The following is a 19,888-nucleotide window of genomic DNA, read 5'->3' as shown; positions in this document are numbered from 1 at the left end:
AGATAACAGAAATATACCTTTGTTATTTTAACAAACGGCTGCTATTTATCCCCTTTGACTAATACACTTCATTTAGTATTCCATAAATCAATGATTTTGAAGTATTGCTCTTCAGCTAGCACTATGAAATAAGTCTACAGTACCGATATCTTTAAACAGTGTTAAGAAATGAGACAACTCCCAGAAAAAGTACGTGCAGTTTAATCCAGGCTGTGAGGCTGTGCACTTGTAACTGGGTCTGTTTTCTCCGACATGGAATGAGAAGTTTCAGTCCCGGTCCCTAGGTGCCCACATTCCCCAAATTCCTCTTGACCTTGCACCAGTAAGTTCTCTTCTTGAAAGTTCAAGCTCACATCACATCAGAAGAAAGGAGAGAGAAAATGCTGAAATTCCCCTTACATGCTCCATTAACTGTGTGCATTAAAAGAATCCTAAGCAAAATAATTGTGATCCTAAGCACAACTAATCACTAACAGACTAGGTCCATCTCACTAGCATTACATTCTTGTAAGAAGATTCTTACAAATAGCTGGAGCAGGATACGAAAAGCTGAAGAAGCAAGCAGATACATGGATGCTTTATTAAGGGTTATATTCTATTGTAACTCTTCAGTTCCTCTGGCTCCTTTGTTTTGTTAAGTTAATTTTACAGAAGCTTTTGCAGAATTAACATATCACAAATACTCACGTTTGATGCTGGTCAACCTACTTTTGGGCACTGAACAGTCTACGGCTGCTGAAAATAAGAAAAAAAAAATGAGAGTGATTCAATATTTACTTAGTATTTGTGGTGGCTAGAAAAAAGTAGCAATAAAACAACACAGAACAAAGACTAATTTAATTAGAACACAGCAATTTTTCTCTTTTTAAAAATATGCTAGTTACTGTATATTTAAAGTATTAGATTGATATTAATACAGTCAGAGAATTTTCCAGATAAACATGTTAAAGTAAAATATATATTTGAAGGAAGAATTATCATTTAAATGAAGATTCCTTACAAAAGGTTTCTATACACTTTGTGCTGATGGCATTTAACTTCACACCTGAAGATATTGAGTATGTTACATGGTAGAGAGATGACAGTATATTTGTGAGCATGGACTCTGGCAGAATCTGAAGCCCCAGTGTACCTCTCTTTAAAGCAGACATTAAGAAAAGGAGGGATGATGAAAAGAATCAGCAGAACCACCTCCAAAACCCTATTAGAAAAAGAGCGTAAAGTGTTTTGGGAGGCATTCAAAAAACATTTATCTCTTAAATCATATCCTGCAAACTTCTATGCATTTAGTTTAAATACTCAGGACATCCTGCCAAGCTCTAGCATTAATACCTCTAGGACTGAGATCCCCAAGACAAGTTCATGCCATGAAGAATGAAAATATGCTGTTAACTGTAAACACCATTAACAACTATCTACAAACTTTTCTTAGTTCTGTGCATGATATTAATTTTTTAAACACAGTACTTCATACTTCTTATATGACCTTAAAAAAATAACTTTGGCTGTAATACACTGTCTTCAGTTATAGCACTGATACTGTCAGTTCATAGTGGAGTAAACACACATGTCTAAATCTGAAAAATTTTTGATCAGGATCTCACCATAATTAAGAAACATACAAACATGTACAAGTTCAACAGGCTTTTAAGTTCCAGATTTCATAATATTTGTCTTTTGATAAATATAACTACCTTCTAACATTAAAATATGTGAAAAAAATCATATACGTATTTAGTGCTCAATAATACAGATTAGTAACATGCTTTTCTCATTTGCAAACACACAGGGCAATTTTCAAAGTCCTTACAACTACCTAGTGCCATTGATTGAAATATGAACAAAAGATAATGAACATTTTTAAATTAAAAAAAAAAAAAGGAAAAGACACAGTGGTCTCAGTTTAACTGAAAATGTTCTGCATTCATTCCTAAAATAAACTCTGTATGCTTGCTATTGTGACTATCTCCATGATTTTCAGTTCAGCATATTATTTCATAATTCATTATTTCATAAAAAGCAGAATGAAGAGAATACAGCACAAAGGACCCTAAAATTAAAGTAGTATCTTTGGTAGCACTTAACGAAAATGTTTTCATACAAAACATCCCGTTCCAATAACACAAAAGTATTATTAAGTAGCAGCCCTATTTCCTTGCTGACATCAGTCTGAGTATGAAACAGGAAGAAAACTACACTTCCTACAGTGCAATTCATTCCCTCCTGATATGAGCCTATTTTGAAAGAATGAGCTAAATCTGGAGGTAGAAAGTTCATTCATATATGCCCATTTTTACCTTTGGCTGAAAGGATTTTGTTATAATGAAACACCATGTGATCTCTGATCAGGTACTGGCTAGTTAGACTTCGGGAGGAGTCAATGCAGAAAGCTGTAAGATTAAAATATGTTTAAACATTATAAAGGCAGGCACAAGAATACTGAAATTTTAAACAGTTATTAACTGCAATTCAAAGACACAAACTTTAAATTACTGTGTGCTTAACTTCTTTGCCCAATGGCAGTCATTTTTCTTTAGCAGCTACTATCACATGAAATCATCCTGTCTCTTTTGGGTTTTTTTCCTCACTGAGCCATTAACTCAATAAATAGCTACAGAAGTGGCTGAAGTTGGACTATGAAAACATCAGCATGGAAACTTCCTGTTTCTCCATTCTATGCTCATTTGAAAACAGCATCTGAGGTGGCAGTATGGCACAGAAACGTATACTAGCTCATGTAAACTACTGACTGTAAAGGAGTATGTTTAACCTCAAGGGTTCTTTAAAGCAGTATCCATACCTATATTCCAGCTAATATAGATGTGACATCTATATATGTTTGGATATCTTGCTAACTGTTTCTAGCTAGCAGTAGAGTCAAGGCAAAACTCCTCAAAAGTATTTTCAGTAATGCATACTAAATGTAAATACTATTAAACTTGACCAAATGAGCTCAATGCAAAAGTTTTAATTATAAAAACATTTTAATCATAAAATCATTAATTCACATAAAAGAAATGACGCCAACCTTCTGGTGAAAGCACATGTGTTACTTACCATTACTCTTAGTACTTAAGTGTCCTTTAAACGGACTTGCTGGACCACATCTGGGAATGCCAACAGCTGGGTATTCACTCACTTTAATAAAGTGTCAAACAAAACAAAACAAATGTTAGAAAAAAGAAAACATGTATTTTGACAGACAAGATAAAGTAGAGAATCTTTTCCCAAGGAACTCATGAATGACTGTAGTGGACCTTTTTCATAGAGGAAAAAAATCATATTTAAACATTATAGTATTACTGAAGTACAACAGTGTAGTTAAGTAACTTAACCTAAACACCAAGATACAATGGTAGTACTTTCACTGGTTCAGGGAGCTGAACAGTGAAAGAAAACATTAGATTACTTCAGTCTGAACTTTACATTGGTCATTAAACTACACAGAGATATGGCCACAGTTTCGTACCTATGCTAACCTCCCATTTGTTTTAAAGTTTTATTGATCGAATTTTATCATTACGTCAAATGACTAGTGTGAAAAATATTCTGTACGTAGACAATGATTGTGGTTAGTATTATACTAAAATGCAAGTTTAATAGATTGAAGGAATTATGCTTGTGTGAAAATCATCCTATCAATGAGAATGCACTATTTCAAAAATCTACTGTTAATGTAAGAGGAATTTGGTTTGCCATTCAATCTTCTGGCAGTTCGATAGACTGATAACTCTATAGACAAGTGTAGATGCTGACAAAACTTAAAACAACCAGTTGTTCTAAAAAATGAAGGAATGTGAATTAAAAGCTCTATATCTCCTTGAAAAATAAATGCTATAAAGTCAGGCTCGCAACCACTGTGTGTTACGCAACCTACGATTTAAAAATCTGCACCTGAATTAATTAATAATCTGCACCATTTTGTCATGGTTTAACCCAAGCTGGCAACTAAGCCCCACACAGCTGCTCGCTCACTCCTCCCCCTTGGGATGGGGGAAGAGAATCAGAAGAGTAAAAGTGAGAAAACTCATGGGTTGAGATAAAGACAGTTTAATAAATAAAGCACACAAGCTGCGCACACAAGCAAAACAAAGCAAGGAATTCATTCATTCCTTCCCATGGGCAGGCAGGTGTTCAGCCACCTCCAGGAAAGCAGAGCTCCATCATGCACAACAGTTACTTGGGAAGACAAAACGCTGTAACTCTGAGCGTCCCCCCCTTCCTTCTTCTTCCCCCAGCTTTATGTGCTGAGCATGATGTCCTATGGTATGGAACATCCCTTTGGTCAGCTGGGGTCAGCTGTCCCAGCTGTGTCCCCTCCCAGCTTCTTGTGCACCCACAGCCTCCTCACTGGTGGGGTTGCGTGAGAAGCAGAAAAGGCCTTGACTCTGTATAAGCACTGCTCAGCAATAATGAAAACATCCCTGTATTATCAACACTGTTTTCAGCACAAATCCAAAACATAGCCCCATACTAGCTACTGTGAAGAAAATTAACTCTACCCCAGCCAAAACCAGCACACATTTTTAGAGCAAATTTTAACAGGAGATATCCTATTATTACAAATACTAGTGTATACAAAGCATTCCTTTAAGGTTTCCAAGACTCTGCTTAAAATGTAAAGCAAAACAAACAAGATTTCTTTAACAGAGCAAATATACCACGCTTACTTAATATCAATTATAAAGCCGTGCAGCCAATTTCTACAAATTCATAATTACTATCAAGCTCCATATGGTCTTCCCATTCCCATCCTACTTATCTATCAGTTCAAGAGTCTGCAATTGCCACGTAGGCGTTTCCTACCAATTGGAGGCACTACAGCTCTGGGGCAGGAACTCTACTGCTCTACACTTACTGGCCACCTCCAGCTTTCCACCCTTCATCGGAAGAAGCAGCAAGCTGGACCTACCCAAGATGAGTGGGAATCTCTTCTCAGTGGCCTTCAGCTGGGTCAACAAAGGCAGACTTAATTACAAACTGACTGCCGGGTGCAAGAAGCCATGCCACACATGTTAAAAGCCCCTTAATTCTACCTCTCATGGCTTCTTACCTCCTGCATGCCCAGCGCCTGGCTTTCCAGGTTGTTTTTTGTTTTTTCTTTTCTATTTCCCACTGCTATATAATGACTGTTAGAGTACTATTGCAATTATGTACGTAACTACTACATTCTGTAGCTCTGCTTTAAGTACAACAGCATGTTGCACAAGATGGTTAACACAGTGTCTGACTATTAATTAGTAGAGATTGCAGCAAAACAAATGGTTCCTTTAATAATGTTTTAATATAATTTCCCCAAAGGCCTTATAAAAAGACCATATAAATTTCAAGTGACTAGGATTAGTTGGGGAAGCAACAAAATGTGTCTTGAGAAAATCAATAAAATGAAAATCATTAGCATATGTGGAAATTTGCAGAGTACCTTCTTGGGACCCTGTTGTGAAATTACACTAAATCTGGATCAATAAACTCAATCCCCACTCTTATGAAGCCCAACAAATATCAAGGCAATTTTGAATTAGTATGAGGATTTCACACTTGGAAAAGCTAGCCTTTATACAGTATGGGCTTCTGCAGCTTTACAGTATTAGAGGGAGTGTCTGCAATAACAGTGCTCCCACTATTCTTTGCTGTGAAGTTGCCAGACCAGCAGTAGGAAAGGGACAAGAAAGAAAAAAAAAAAAGAAGAAAGTGCTACTGTAGATTTTTTCAACCCTGTCCTGCAATTGTTTTATCTTTAATAGTGTTTTCTTTAAAGCCAAAGGACAACATTCCTGCTCATCTGTATCAATTTCAAATGGCTCATTTTAAATTCCCCTCATGGTACAATTCTTCCTAATCTCTATTTGTGATTCAAACATACATAGGGACAAACAATGCTAAATTATTTTAAAAATATTAAAATTCCAAACATATAGCAAGAATTTATTAGATTTAGAATAACTGTCTCCGCAATGGTTTCAAACCTTTGTCAATAATGGCCGCCTTTCTTGTTTAAGTATTATATTTCTCTATCATATACTATTACATGAGTAATATTCAGTGTCTAGCTGGATACCCACCCTGAAACTCATGACTTCCTGAAGTTACAATGCTCGTGTGTTTAAAGAATGCAAGTTTTCGGGAGGACTTGAATGTTAGATTATATTTTAGCAGATAAAAGTTTGTCCTAATAATAAAAAAAAAGTATACACCAGAAATCCAGATTACAGCAGACACCTGAGAATCAGAAGGGTTTCATTCAAAGTTGCTCAAAATAACCTAAATATTCCAGTATTTTCTGTATTTCACAGCTAAGTTATAATTCCAGAAGCAGACACATACTGTTAGATAAATGCTTACAAGACCACCTCTAACTCATTTTTATGTGACAGAGTCATAGAGGGGTAAGCACGGGCATCTCAAAAATGCAGAGACATTGTTATAACTACAGTTGATTCTCTTCAGGTAAGCTAAATGCCTTTGTCCTGAGTTAAAGATGATCAGAGATGCTCAGAAACCTGTTGCATTTACTGTCTTCAGCTGGAGATGCATCCGTTCAGCGCTATTTACCCGACTATTTTGAAATGTTCACTTGCTTTGCAGCTTTGCATCACCAGCAGATGGCACACAGATAAACTCTAACGAAAGAACTAGTGTTCCCTTTACAATTAATCTGTATCAGGCTGGGGCAGGGGAAGTCAGGCCTGCCTTCCCCCATATCCTGCATCATTATTTCATAGGCGAGAAAACCTGTCAAAAAGGGTCAGGAGGGAGAAATGGTTCACAGTTTCCTCTGCCTATTTCGATTATGGACACAGGGACAGCGCAGAGATCACCCTAACCCACACAGAAACCCCCAAATTGCAGAAGTCCCAAAGGCACTGGAAACACAACACCAGTTGTCAAGAGGTCATGGTCTTTGTGCAGGCACTCACGTCCCCTGTGCTATCTTCCCAGACCTCAGTTCCTCCTGCATGCCGTAACTCCTGTGCCACTGTGGAAAGGTTTCAGGTCCTCAATCCAACCAAATGGGTTTCCACCCCAACTCCTGCTAACTGCAGGATCACAACAATACTTAGTCCTTTCACAGGTATCTCTGAACCCCCGTAGGAAATACCTAGGCCATTACAATATTGAACCCTTTTCCAGGAAGTGGAGGACCTTGAATAAAAGTGTTTCTGACTGCTCAGATTTTAGGATACCCTTGAAATGTCAGGGTTGCAGCCCCACTAGCACCTGGACCTGTCGAAAGCTTTCATGCCATTAACAAATGACATTTTCTTGCTGTTTAGGACATTTCCTTGCTGGGCAAAAGTTTATGCTGAACAACTTTTTTTTTAATATCTACTTGGATTCTGGGGGCTCTATCCTGGCAAATCGTATATTTTATTGTAGCTTCAATTAAAGAATAGAACAGTCTTTAACTTAAAAATACTTCCATAAACAGCCGAACTTGTGATAAAGGCTTCCTATGGTCCTCCCATGGTATCCAATGGTGCTTGTTCATACATCTCTGACCCACGTGCCAAATAAAGGGACTGAGATATTTTTGTAACCTGTTCACCAATGAGAGCGTTTGAGGCTCGCTCTCTGTGAACCACCTGTTTTCACAAAACACATAGAAAATTTATCACAGAAAAAGGGTCAAAGACACTAATTTGGCTGAAATAGTGCTTAGCACTATTGAAAACAGAAGAGGCAAAGAATAATAGCAAGTAATCCTTTGTTTTTTTAGGATCCCAGGCTGTTTCCCGTAGATGTCCCCTCAAATGTATTGTTTCCACACTGAATTCAACTTATGATATCCTCCCTATATCTTCTGAAACTCAAAACCACTTTTTATAGTGTCACATATTTACAATGAAGATGTATGTTGCTAATGTCAGAGGAGAAACTGGAGGATTTGGTATGTGGAGGATACCTGATGTATTTTACTGTTTCTACAGGACAACTGAAGTGAAGTAGAAAGTGTTAATGTTCAAATGTTTCACAAGTATAATTTCAGGTTGTCTACTGACTTGAACACGTATTTGTTTAGATTCAGTCTGTGTTTTCAAAGTTATCTGCAGAATAGCAGAAACTAAACTTAAATTGAAGGCTTAGGCATGTGAAGAGAATTTTAAAGGAGAAGGGGATTTTCAGCAAATTATATAGTAACCAAATATAAACCCGACAAAAGGACGATAACTACAAAGTAGAATAATTAGAACACCTGGATAGCTACGGGAGTGACGGAAGCTGTACTGGTTTAGGACTGTGAGCAGAGTGAAAGTAGTATGCATTTTGGCTACTTCGCCTCTTTTTTCAAAACCATGCATGCGAGAGAGAATTTTTTCAGTGAAAAATTTTCTACTGATTTTGATGGTTCTTAAATAATAAATTATTTCGGAATAGGAGCACTTGTCTGAACTGAACTTCGCAGAACTGATCCCAGTACTTGCAGTACTATAGCAGCTTTTGCAACAATTAAGTTTCCTGGGTAAAATGCACACTTTCTACTTCTTACAATAAAAAACTTCCAGTCACAAATTTAAGGTCTATGTAAATGTATTTCCAGAACTGGACTTGAAACTCTTCAAGATAATTTCATTTGATTTAAGAAATTATTTTCTGAGATTTAAACCTCAGAAACTGAGATGTATAATGGACTCCTATCTTTGATATACTATACATGTAACTATGTGATCTAAACATATATTTCCTCAAAGATGTACCTGGAGTGTCCACACTGAATATAAAACCAGGATTCTCATGCTGTGTGTTCCCCTGAAGTACAGACAGCAAACAAATTAAACATTTCTAAAAATTAATTAGATCTTTTAGTTCCTTATTAATGCTTCTATTTGCTTGTTGTAGGCTTTCCCTGCAAGTGTGTGACACTACATAACAGAAGAATAAAAAATTAAAAAAACCCTTTCCCTATAATTCTTTCCAGCTGGTACCTAAGGTAAGTAATAATTATATTATTCCAAAGAGATTTTAAAGATATTTTGTTTAAATTATCTTTTCATTTTCATTCAAAATGCATGCTATCTTTATTTCTAATTTTACAGTCTTAAAAATGATGGAAATTGGTGGTTTCTATTTGTTACTTTGTTTCCTAATTGTTAGTGGATATGCAGAATTTATGGAAATTATTCTTCTACAAAGCCATTTCAGATTTGGAACGTGAATATGTACTGGAAAGAAGCCCAGTCTTTCATTACAACGTTCTCATAGGAAGGATTTTGAACACAAGTATTAGACTTGCTATTTTTACAACAAACCTGCACTTCAGACATTGCAAATCAAAAATACTGAAAAAAAAAAAAAAATCATTCAGGTTACCCTTACCCACCAAGACTTGTTATTTAAAAGATAATCCATAAAAAATAGAGAGACCTTAGGTGGGATATTTGATATAGGCAACTAAATCCAGCACTACAAGCCACAAAACCTCCACTTCACTGTGTAGAGATGTATAAACACTGTATTTTCCCAAGAGCAGCTCCTAGACCTTAGCTTGGGTTCAAACAACCCACAGCCCCAGGCGGATGTAGACCTCCCCAGCTGTCCCAGAGGAATGTGCTCATCACTCAGCCAAAGCACCAACCCTTTTGTGCACGTTTTTGGTGGTGGCTCCAGGACTCTTGCATTCTCAGCTGCACAGTGGTCGCCTCTTAGCTGGAAATGTAGGAAGCACCTCTGCCTATAAAGGACTAGAATTGCAGCATTTGCATGAGATGTGGGGATTTGATCTCTCCGAGACTGATAAGGACACTCAACCCACGTTGACAAATTGCAAACGCTATCCACTGCATTAATTTATGAAGGTTTGGTGCTGTTGCCTCTTCCACCTTCCACCACCAGCTCCTTTTCTTCTTCTCTTCTTCCCTAATCCCTCAATGCTCTAAACCAAAAATAGTGAGACACCTTCGTCCAAGTGGGTAATTCAGGCAACTACATGCAGAAGGAGGTTTGTGCTGTGAATTTAATAGAAGTCAAGGATGCTCTATCACTACCACCCTTGTTCTACTGACTAGTTTAGTGATTTTTTCAGTGGGCTTCCTGCTACGAATTCATTCTTCTAACTCTGTACACACTACCAGTACACTACAGCACTAATGCTGTACACATGCTGAGGAGGAAACAGAAGTGGTTTAAATAATCTCTGTGAAATCCTAAATGATTTAGGAGTAGTGATGGAAACATCTTCAAGCATCTAATCTAACACTTCTGAAAAGGTCATATTTAAAGGAATTAAATTAGGACCTGAAATATAGGTTACTCCCTTTTTGATACTATGAGAATTTTTAAATCAAAGTATCCATTAACTCTTCATGCCACAGAAATAATTGTGCATACGAATACAACACAGAAATACACATAGTAAACACTGCTATCTCAAAGTAAATTAAGAGATTAACTTGAAAATCCACACTGGATTTAACCTTAATTTATTTAAATAAGAAGTAATTACTATCTTTCTTTTATATTTGCATGATGATATACTTTCATTATTAAAAAAAAAGAATAGGATGCTCTATTAGTAGTACTACTACTAAGGCTTGCTTTCCTACCGATGTGGCTTACGTCTTCCTACCATACTCCCTAAACTCCTTTCAATTTCCCCAGTTTGCTGCCTTTTCCTTATCTGCAGTCCTCCCCCTCACTCTAACATCCCCTACTTGCTCAGCTGTGGCTGATGAGGTGCTACAGGTGTTTTAGTTGGTCATCTAGTTTAAGCTTCTCTGGTTGCTTATCCTTGGCTGACTAGTTGCTCATCCTCTAGTTGCGTATGTGGGAAAGGACAAAGCACAGAATGCTTTTCTCTAAACAAATGTATGTTAATTTGTTGGGTTTTCTCTTACACAGCCACTGACATTTGTACCACTATGACTCCTACTTCTTACTCACAGCTGGGTGAAGTTGGCTAATAGATGTAGAACTGGAAAGAGGAAAAAGCTGGCAGAAAGCAGTGACCCACCCACAGACTCCTTCTTTAGGAGAAGAGGTTAAAACATGGCAAGTCTCCACTGCTTTTGTGCAGCATCTATGCAATCACAAGACAATTTCAAACATGACTTTAGATTTAGCTGGTTACTGAATGCACTGATAGTGTTCCATTTTATTTGAAAGTTACAGCGGGGCAAAACTGAGCGCTTCATAATCACACCTGTATTTTTTTCCTGTTCACACAAGCGAAACAGAAGCCTCTTGGACCCATTTCTGGTTTCAGTGATAAAACTCCTATCAATTCTGAGTGTACAAAGTCGTAGATGTGAAGCCAGCTTTAACAGAATCACATTTAAGATTTATTAAGAAATGGCAGAATACACCAGAGGACAAAATATAGTTGTTATTTTCTAAATTTTCTGAAGCAAAACTTTATGAATAAAGCCCCAAGAAGCTACAATATCCCAATTCTGAAATAAAGTCCTCAATGTTCCATTTGAATTTTGCATGTGATCATTTGTGTCCAATGCAAAATACGACAGTGATACAATGTATCACTCTGACATATGCACCATGCATAATCTTCTAAGCCATTAATTAGATGGGCGCTATTTATACACTTACTGTGCTGGATTACACAAAAGCTCTTCTTTACACCTACTCCTAATGCCTAAGAGTTAGGTCTCTCAGTCCTTCACAACTAATAATCTAATAGTATTCTGCATAAATGCGAACCGTTCAACCAAAATTGTATTTCAGTTTCAAGATTCAAAAATCTAATGAAATAGTTGTATACAGTAGCCTTAAAATGTGCCAATTGAGTCATATTTGATGAAGTAATTCTTGAAAAACATTTGTTACAATTTTCCTAGCTACAGGCTTCACATGATCAATAAAGGAGGTTTTGGATGCAGGTTATTGTTCTGTTCATACTCCAAAAGCAGAAACAAACGGCTGTGTCTGCCAGCAGCACATTTCGTGATACAAACTGCAGGCAGAAGCAAATGAACTTAAGTCAGTCCCATCATCATTTGCTCGGGCAGCACCTCTAGAGTTAGCAGTGGCACCAGCAGTTCCTGATTTTCTAGAAGGGTGTGTGAGGGATGGTGTTCCAGAAGTGACTGTATGCTACTTCTGAGAGATATGTGTACAACTATGAATACTTATATGACACTCTAGAAACTTCTGGCTTAAAAGGTTACTAACCTGAGTTCACTGGATAGTTGTGCCTTTGAAAGATGGCACAGTGTAATCCAGGAGCATACGCTACCATGTGCTGTAACAATTCTCCTGTGGGAATGGTGCTATTATTCAAGGGTGCTAGAACACTAGTTCACAAGCACGTCTCCTACATGACAAATGTATGTGCTGGCTTCTACTGCTACAAGAAACTCAACGTTATGTCATCCCATGAACATGCATTTTGAAGGTTTTTCAATATCTGGTGTCAAACCAACCAACCTATAAAATATATGTATATGCCTAAATGTATAGACCCAGTGTATTTAGATTCTTCTATACATATTGAAAAAAATCTTTTGTTAGTATAATCTGTCCCTACAAGGAAGCCCCCCCCCATTAGTGTTATTAAATTCCACCCTCTCATATTTCTAACTGAAAATATATTAGCAAAACTACTGCACAGCTGGCCTCACCCAGAATGGAGAGCAGAGAAACCTTGATCCACTGTGCTTCAGAGAAAGTTGCAGGATATAATCTGGAGCAAAATAGCTAGTAGGGTTAATGATTTGAATCCTGTTTACTTCAGCACATATTTCACTTGAAACATGCAAGAAATCTTCAGTGAAATGGGACCAATCAGGTACTTAAGTCCTATCACAAATTTAAATTATTTGCTGAACAGAGATGGGATTAGTCACATTAAGTGACTAAAACTCACTTAATGGACTATTTGACTAATGGTCAAATCAAGGATAGGTTTAAGTGATTTGCTGAGCCAAGGTTTTAATTTGGTAAAAAGTTAAGGTAAAAAGTAAAGGTAAAAAAGGTAAAAAAAAATTTGGTAAAAAGTTTGTCTGTAAATATGTGAAGTATTTTGTTTTAGAATTTTTGATGCCTGTGCAAACTGCCTAAACATAACAGCAGCCTCCATGCAGCAATGATGATGACTTCCCCATCGTTGTAACACAGAAGCGACACAAATGCATGTCATTGATTAACAATAAGCATACGATTTCATTGCTGTTCAGGTATGTGCCAATCACTGGCTGTGGGAATTAAACAGCCCAGTGCAGAAGACTGGATTTAAACAACAAAGCTGGTTTAGAATTACAGTATTCAGATTATTTGAGGTCATACTATAAATCTGTGACTATATTAACCGACTCCTGAAATTATTACAGTAAATAATTTGGAGGTTTATACCTGGAATTAGGCAAAACCATAAATGATTAATTCTTCAACATTTTTATGGGGGAAAAATATCAGCCTTATTTGAACTTTGAAAAGACCTAAATGCAAGTCCTATATAGTCCAATATATTAAAAAAAAAAAACATAAAATTTTTCTTTTTGCTCAGTATTCCCACTAGACAAAACAGAAACCCTGATACAAAACCAGTATAAAATTTTAGTTCTTTCTTTACAATGACAAGGCTAGGTCTGAAGAACAAACTTTGCATGAAGTACACTAGGACATGAAACAGCGTATCCCACCTCTTCTGCATTAATGTTCTGGATAGACAGTGCGTGGATACAACTGTCTTACAGAGAAACCACAAATATGATGTGTTCTGCCTCTTTCATAAGCTGTCTGCAAGCAATCCAATGGCTGTTCTGCCAAGTTTGCTCAGGCACACAGATTTCTAGGTTAGCTCACCGTAAGGAATTAGTATCCCTGTTGTCTGTAAGGATTCTTCCTATGTGTCTGTGAAACTAGACATTAGGCTGTCCATTCACATACTACTGACTCTATGATAACCTCCTATGCAGACAAGCAGTAGCTTCCCATGTAAACACACACACATTCATTCTTTCCTACTTTTGAATTAATTTTTTTTTTTAAACAGGAGTCAGTCAAGCAAAGCTTGCTGCAACCTGAATGAAATTTAGATCTTGCATCCTATTTATTCTCATTTTATGGTCAACAGACAATAAGCATGCTTTCTGATTGTGTATAAAAATATTTTGAGAATAAAAAATAAGAATAGTCAGAAAAAGGATAAATTTGTAATAAAATTGCCTTCACACTACACAAGTAAGGATAAAAATTGGATGCACAAGATAGTACTTTTTGCTCTGAATTTCATATTCCCATGTAGTATTAGATTTCATGTTCAAACTACTTTGAACTACTACTACTTTGATATGAGACATCTTCTGGAGTGACATCCGTCACTATTGCCAAAGACTGGAACTGACACCGAGATGCAACATGAAAGCACAACATTACCTCAGAGGATCTGACCTTATGCAGCTATGTACGATTTTGACATTGCAATGCAGCATTGAATAATTCCTACCATTGTTTTATATTATGCATGTCATCCAGTTCAAAATATTTTAGGTATTTTCCAAGAGCCAGAGCTGGCTTGTGCAAACATTTTTTCATGTTTATGCCTTTTTTATCATGAATGACAAATGCCACTAAGATTGTTCATAGGAACGGAGCACAAGAGCAGCCCACAGCCGGTTAAGTCTGGGTAAGGAATCACTTTATAAGAGCTTCAAAGCTTTTGAGTCTTTTATTTTTCAACTACACTTGCATTAAAATCCCACCAAACCAAAAAGCTTGGATCTACATCCAAACGCCATGAAAGTGATGTTCTACACACAGGGTAAAATCCACTATAATCCATGAATACCAGCTTTGGACAAGAAAAATGTTGACTCCAAACAGTACAGAAGTTTAGGCCTCGAAAACAAAGCGGCTGATACTGGCAGCCTGAAACATTCACCACAGCAGCACTAAATGCCGTTAAAATACATATGCACACTTGTGATGATGACTGTAAGCTGGACAATTTAAAGCCACGTTTCTAGGAGGATTATAACCTCTCAGGGGTTGTATGTGTAACCCTTCATATCCCCAGCTGTCAAGCCTTGCTCACTGGGGGCAAGCGCCTGCACTTGGCGGTTGTCACGGCCGCACGGGTGGCACAGCAGCGCTGCCCCACAGCCCGGCCCCGGGCCCAGCTCCCCACGCGTGACAAACAGGGTCGCACGGCTAAGGGCAGCCGCGTGTGAGAGGAGCAAGCCCCGAGCCCCCCTCAGCGCCGGCTGCAAGAGCCACGCAGCCCCGGGGCAGGCTCCATGCCCGGCTCCGTGCCCGGCCCCCCGCGCAGCTGAGCCGCCATGCCCGCCATCACACGCCGGCGGGGAAAGGGGAGGCACCGCCCGCCCCCAGCCCTGGGCGGGAGACGGGGAGAGGGGCCGCGCCCGGCAGGGACGGGGGAGGCCGGGCGGCAGCGCGCCCCGCCGGCAGGCAGCCCGCGCCCCGCCACATCCCGCGCCCCCCGCTCAGCCGCGGAGCCGCCACCGAGCCCCCCGCACCTTGGCTCCGCCTGCTGCCGCTCTCCATCCTCAGCCCCATGCTCCCGGCCGGGCCCGCAGGGGCGGCGCAGGCCGGCGCTGAGCTCGGCGGCAACGGCGGTTCGTCCCTCGCTGCGGGCGGGCGGGGCGGGGCGGGGCGCTGGGCCTGGCCCGCCGCGGCCTGGCTCGGCCGCCTCCGGCGTTGCCATGGCCACGGGAGCGCGGCGCCGGGCGGGGAGGCCTGCGCCCCGCGGCCCCAGCCCGCAGCCTGCGGGCCTCGCCGTGAGGGGTGCCCGCTCTCGTAGCCCCAGCCCCGGGTTGGCAGGGTGGAGGAGGCACAGGGCGCTGCGGGTGCCCCCTCACCCCTCGGACTCGGCCCCAAGATGTCTCTTCAAGCGGTGCATTGCAGCCAAGCGAAAGTTTTGCCTCGTCAGTGAAAGGTGCCCTAATTATTTAAGCCTTTTTCTGTAACTTGACAGGAATTCGAAGAATAGTGGATGCCAGGGAGTGATTCAAGGCAAATTGCTCATATTTCGGAGAAGCAAATGACAAATCGAGAGCCTAGAGCATTCCCAGTCCGTTACACTGAAGGAATTCATTCTCAGTATCTTTCAGAATAAACAGCACCTTAGAAATGAACCACAAAATTAAACTTTTGAGAAGCAGCATTTGATGCCATCACTGATGAATGTAATCATGCTGATGTGTTGGATTTTAACTTTCTGAAGAAACAATAGGCTCATATTTACTTTTTGTCAGGCAGGTTGCTATTTTCCTTAATGTGAAATCTCCGAGGATTTTTGCAAGAAAACCCTTTGTGTGTACATTTTGTGTGAAGCTTTTTCTCACTGATCTGCCAGGGGTGCTGCAGTCATCTCCATAGCCAGACACCTCAAAAAAGGCTACGTGTCATCCCAGCTGGAGGGACTTTCCCCTTCACCATCTAGAAATGATTATTAATTATAGGCTAAATACAGGTTTTTATGTGATTTGCTACCCTTCCTTACATGCTAGGAAAAATAGTTTGAATGCAGTTCAAAATCATAGCAAAATCAAGGGGATGGTATTTTAAAACAGTTTTTCTTCCTTATTTCTGCCTCATTCAAAGCTCCCAGTAAGTCACACAAACATTCATGCTGGATGAAACCTGTAGTTTATCTACCCCAGCACTTTGTGTAGACTCTACCAAATACTTCAGAAATTTTTTCGGTAGTCAACTATTGAATGTTAGCTGAAATGTCTTGCTAACCCCTAGCTGTTAGTGGTCAGCTTGTGATTTCCCTTATAATTTTAGATATTCCCATTAGCTTTATGAAGTACTCTTTGGACACGGCCTTAGTTCTTATGCTTCATGTTGTAGTGATCATTTTGTCAGTCTAATTCTGTTTTCTGTAAAATAATCTATAAATGTAGTTGGTATTAAATTTGTCTGAGAGAGGTCAGGAGAGGGAATATATGCCTTGGAAACCCATCGGTCCTCCATGCTCTGGTGGTCCTCTGTCTTTCTGACTGCTTTTTTTATAAAGCGTCTGTTCCCATGGCATTTCAACTACCGTCAACTTTGATGCCACAAACACCTTACCTTTTTGTCAAAACAAAGTAATTTGATAGCATTTTGTCATTTTCTCTTATGCCTCTTGGGTGTGAAGGCAATGTAATGGACAGTATCTATTCTCCTCACTCCTCCACACAAAACCTACAGATCCAGAAAGCCCCAAATCCAGCAGGTTTGGTTTTTTTTTTCTCTGAAGCAGATTTTTGATTGTGTGTGAAATTAGAGAATTGGGGAAAGGGCTTCAGGAAATTAGTTACCATAGTTTTTGTGTTTCAGGGTCTCTGGTTTAGACTTTGCTATAATCCAGATAGTTAAATCTGTAGATTGTAGAGGTAGAGATAGTCTTAAAACAGCTTCCATTTCAGATATCTGAAGATACTAGAGAGACTATAAGTGCATGAGATTCTCACCTCTACGTGGTATCCTAACCATTAGCTGTAATACTCTCTATTGGCTGCAGAGATCATGCTACAGAAAACACTTCTCTCTGTTTTCTTTTTTTTTTTTTTTTAAATGAGCTGCTCATAGTAATATTTTAAAATAATTTTAAAATACTTTTTTTCTTTCATTATCTGAATTTTGAATTTCAGGTTCCCGAATTCTCAGTGTGCGGTACCCAACATACAGTAAGTAGGCTGTTCTGTCCGACCCAAATGATGGATTTCTTATAGTCTCCTCTCTATTGTTCCTATACTTTTTTCCACCATGTAGATAATTAAAACACCCAAATGTAAGTGAGCGTTTTTAGAAACATATCACAACTATTCCCCTGGTTTCTAGGCAACGCTGAGGGAATATAGCGATTTCCACTAGTTCCCTCTTAATCAGCAGCCACAGCATCCTAGAGATGTCCTGGCTCTGAAATTTTTGAGCTCCAATGGCAACACATACCAAAATTTTATGCATTTCTAATTGGTCTGACTTATGGCCCTTTGGCCTTTGGCTTCCTTTGGTCTGTGAGAGTATATATATTTTAAGTGTAATTAAAAAGTAACCCAGATGTATAGCCATGTGCTAACACATTAAGTACTGTGACATGTACTAAATAAAAATAAGCCTTAGCAAAAATTGAATCAGTCATGGACTTTGATCCATCCAAACAAGTACAGAAATAAATAACACAGATCACTGCAGAGAGACTACCATTGTCAAAGAAGCAGTAACATGACAAAACTTGTGAGATGTGTCCTTTCCCAATTTGAAAAGAGGAAACACAGCACTGAATGTTGTTGGCTGTCTTTTTCAGCAGGGCATTTTCCCCTTTTCCTTGGAATGCATTACAACAGAACATGGTTTTAAAACACACCTACACTGCGAGGGAATGAAAGCAGCAGGAATATATTATGAGAGTCACATGTGCCAGTGTAGATGGGCATCTATCCCTACCCTGACATGGACTACGGAGCTATCGCCTTCTTGTCTGCTCCCTCTGCCCTGTGTATCATCCAATGTAGACACTTAACTGCTGTGGAAATGTGCAGTTAATAGTATTCAGCAACAAAACAGCATTTTAAAGCCCAGGGTAGTGTTTATTTTTGTGGAAGAAATGAAGTCATTAGAGAAAAAGATTTCAAAAAAGGGAAATACCCCATATGATGCCCACTTTCTTTTGCATGCTTAGCCCAGAGACAGGACAAGTTTCCTCTGAAAAAGGCTGCGTATCTGGCAGGACCTCAAGTAGTTACCTGCTCACTTGGGACGGAGATCTGTTCATAATGTCACAACTCTGCATTTGTAGGATTTGGATTTATTGGAAAAAACAGTTTGTATGTACACTGGAAAATTCAAATCTGCATTTTTTTGGAGAGTCTTTGCTTATTGCAAGCCATTGATTTTCTTTTATGCTTGCTTTTCCTTACAGCAGTCTATCAAAGTAAGCCTACATATGCAAGCAGGAAACATCCCAACAACCAGATCTGCACACCATATTCACAGAGTATTCTAAGAAAGCCCTAAATTCATCACACTGTGTACTTTATGATGGAAATAAATCTCCCGGGTTTACCTGAATTTTTATTTGGCATCAGTGCCCTTTCTCAGTGCGGGTTTGTCACCTGCCCGTGGCTCGGGGTGTCAGTGTTCCAAGCCCCTCGCTGCTGCTCACAGCAGGCTGCTGCTGACTTGCAGCAATCCCCAGCCGGTGCATTCAGACCATTAACCTTGCAATCCGTTTCTCTACGACTGGAGAAAAAAACGTTTCCCTGAAAGATCAGAGGAGGCAGTGCTTTCTAAATGCATTTAAACAGGCTGTCTGAGAAGGTTTTTTTACTACTTAGGAAATTCTTGTGTTGAACAATTGGAGTAGCTCTCATGCAGCTGGTGTGAGGGGAAAAAAGAAAAGACTTATGATTACTGAAATAGGTTTTTTAAAAAAAAAAAATAAAAGCATACTTTTCCAGGAGGAATGGCAGGTTCTTTTCTGCCTCATGCTTGCTGCATGTTCCTTGGTCATATGGTTCTTTGAGTTATTTAAAATCATGTACAGTCTTGAAATATCATTGCAACTTTCTAAATGATACAAAGTTATGTGTTCTGGCAGGGCCGAAAACTCTTTCCCTTTCCTCATGGCAACGCATTTAGTTGTTTTGTTATTGTCTGAATGGCAGCAGTAGTCAGAAATTCTTGTAAAGCTAGGGCTCCAGTGGGAAAGATGATGCAGAAACAATTCAGAGGAGATGGTCCATGTCTTAGAAACTGCAGTTTTTAATATCCTGTAAATTAGAATGCAATACGGGAGCTAACTTAAAGTAGGAGGGAATGTGATAAGGAAGATGAGGGGAACTATAGGAATATATAGTGACATAAGGTTTCTATGAACACCGTGTTAAACCACCATACTATTTATCAGCTTAGAAGAAGAAGTCTCCCCTGCAGTATGAGTAACTACTACCAAAACCCCTTCAGGAAGCTGCTGTGCAGGTGTACT

General features: G+C 39.2%; 1 protein-coding gene across 2 annotated transcripts in view; it reads right to left on the bottom strand.

The window, feature by feature from the left end:
• Nucleotides 1-15,548, bottom strand: part of SPATA7 (spermatogenesis associated 7) — a 45,835-nt gene extending 30,287 nt beyond the window's left edge. For both annotated transcript variants that reach the window (XM_075503390.1, XM_075503391.1), the window contains exons 1-4: nt 15,429-15,548; nt 3,058-3,138; nt 2,298-2,390; nt 688-735 (exon numbers count right to left, since the gene is read on the bottom strand). In XM_075503390.1, coding sequence (XP_075359505.1) covers nt 688-735; nt 2,298-2,390; nt 3,058-3,138; nt 15,429-15,468 — 262 coding nt within the window. In that variant the 5' untranslated portion in view covers nt 15,469-15,548. The remainder of the gene's footprint in view (nt 1-687; nt 736-2,297; nt 2,391-3,057; nt 3,139-15,428) is intronic.
• Between the last annotated feature and the right edge of the window lie 4,340 nt (nt 15,549-19,888).

The sequence above is a fragment of the Mycteria americana genome, chromosome 5 (assembly GCF_035582795.1).
Source record: "Mycteria americana isolate JAX WOST 10 ecotype Jacksonville Zoo and Gardens chromosome 5, USCA_MyAme_1.0, whole genome shotgun sequence".
NCBI classification, from domain to species: Eukaryota; Metazoa; Chordata; class Aves; order Ciconiiformes; family Ciconiidae; genus Mycteria; species Mycteria americana.
The sequence above is the reverse complement of the archived record's forward strand: the minus strand, read 5'-3'. Positions and strand labels throughout refer to the sequence as shown.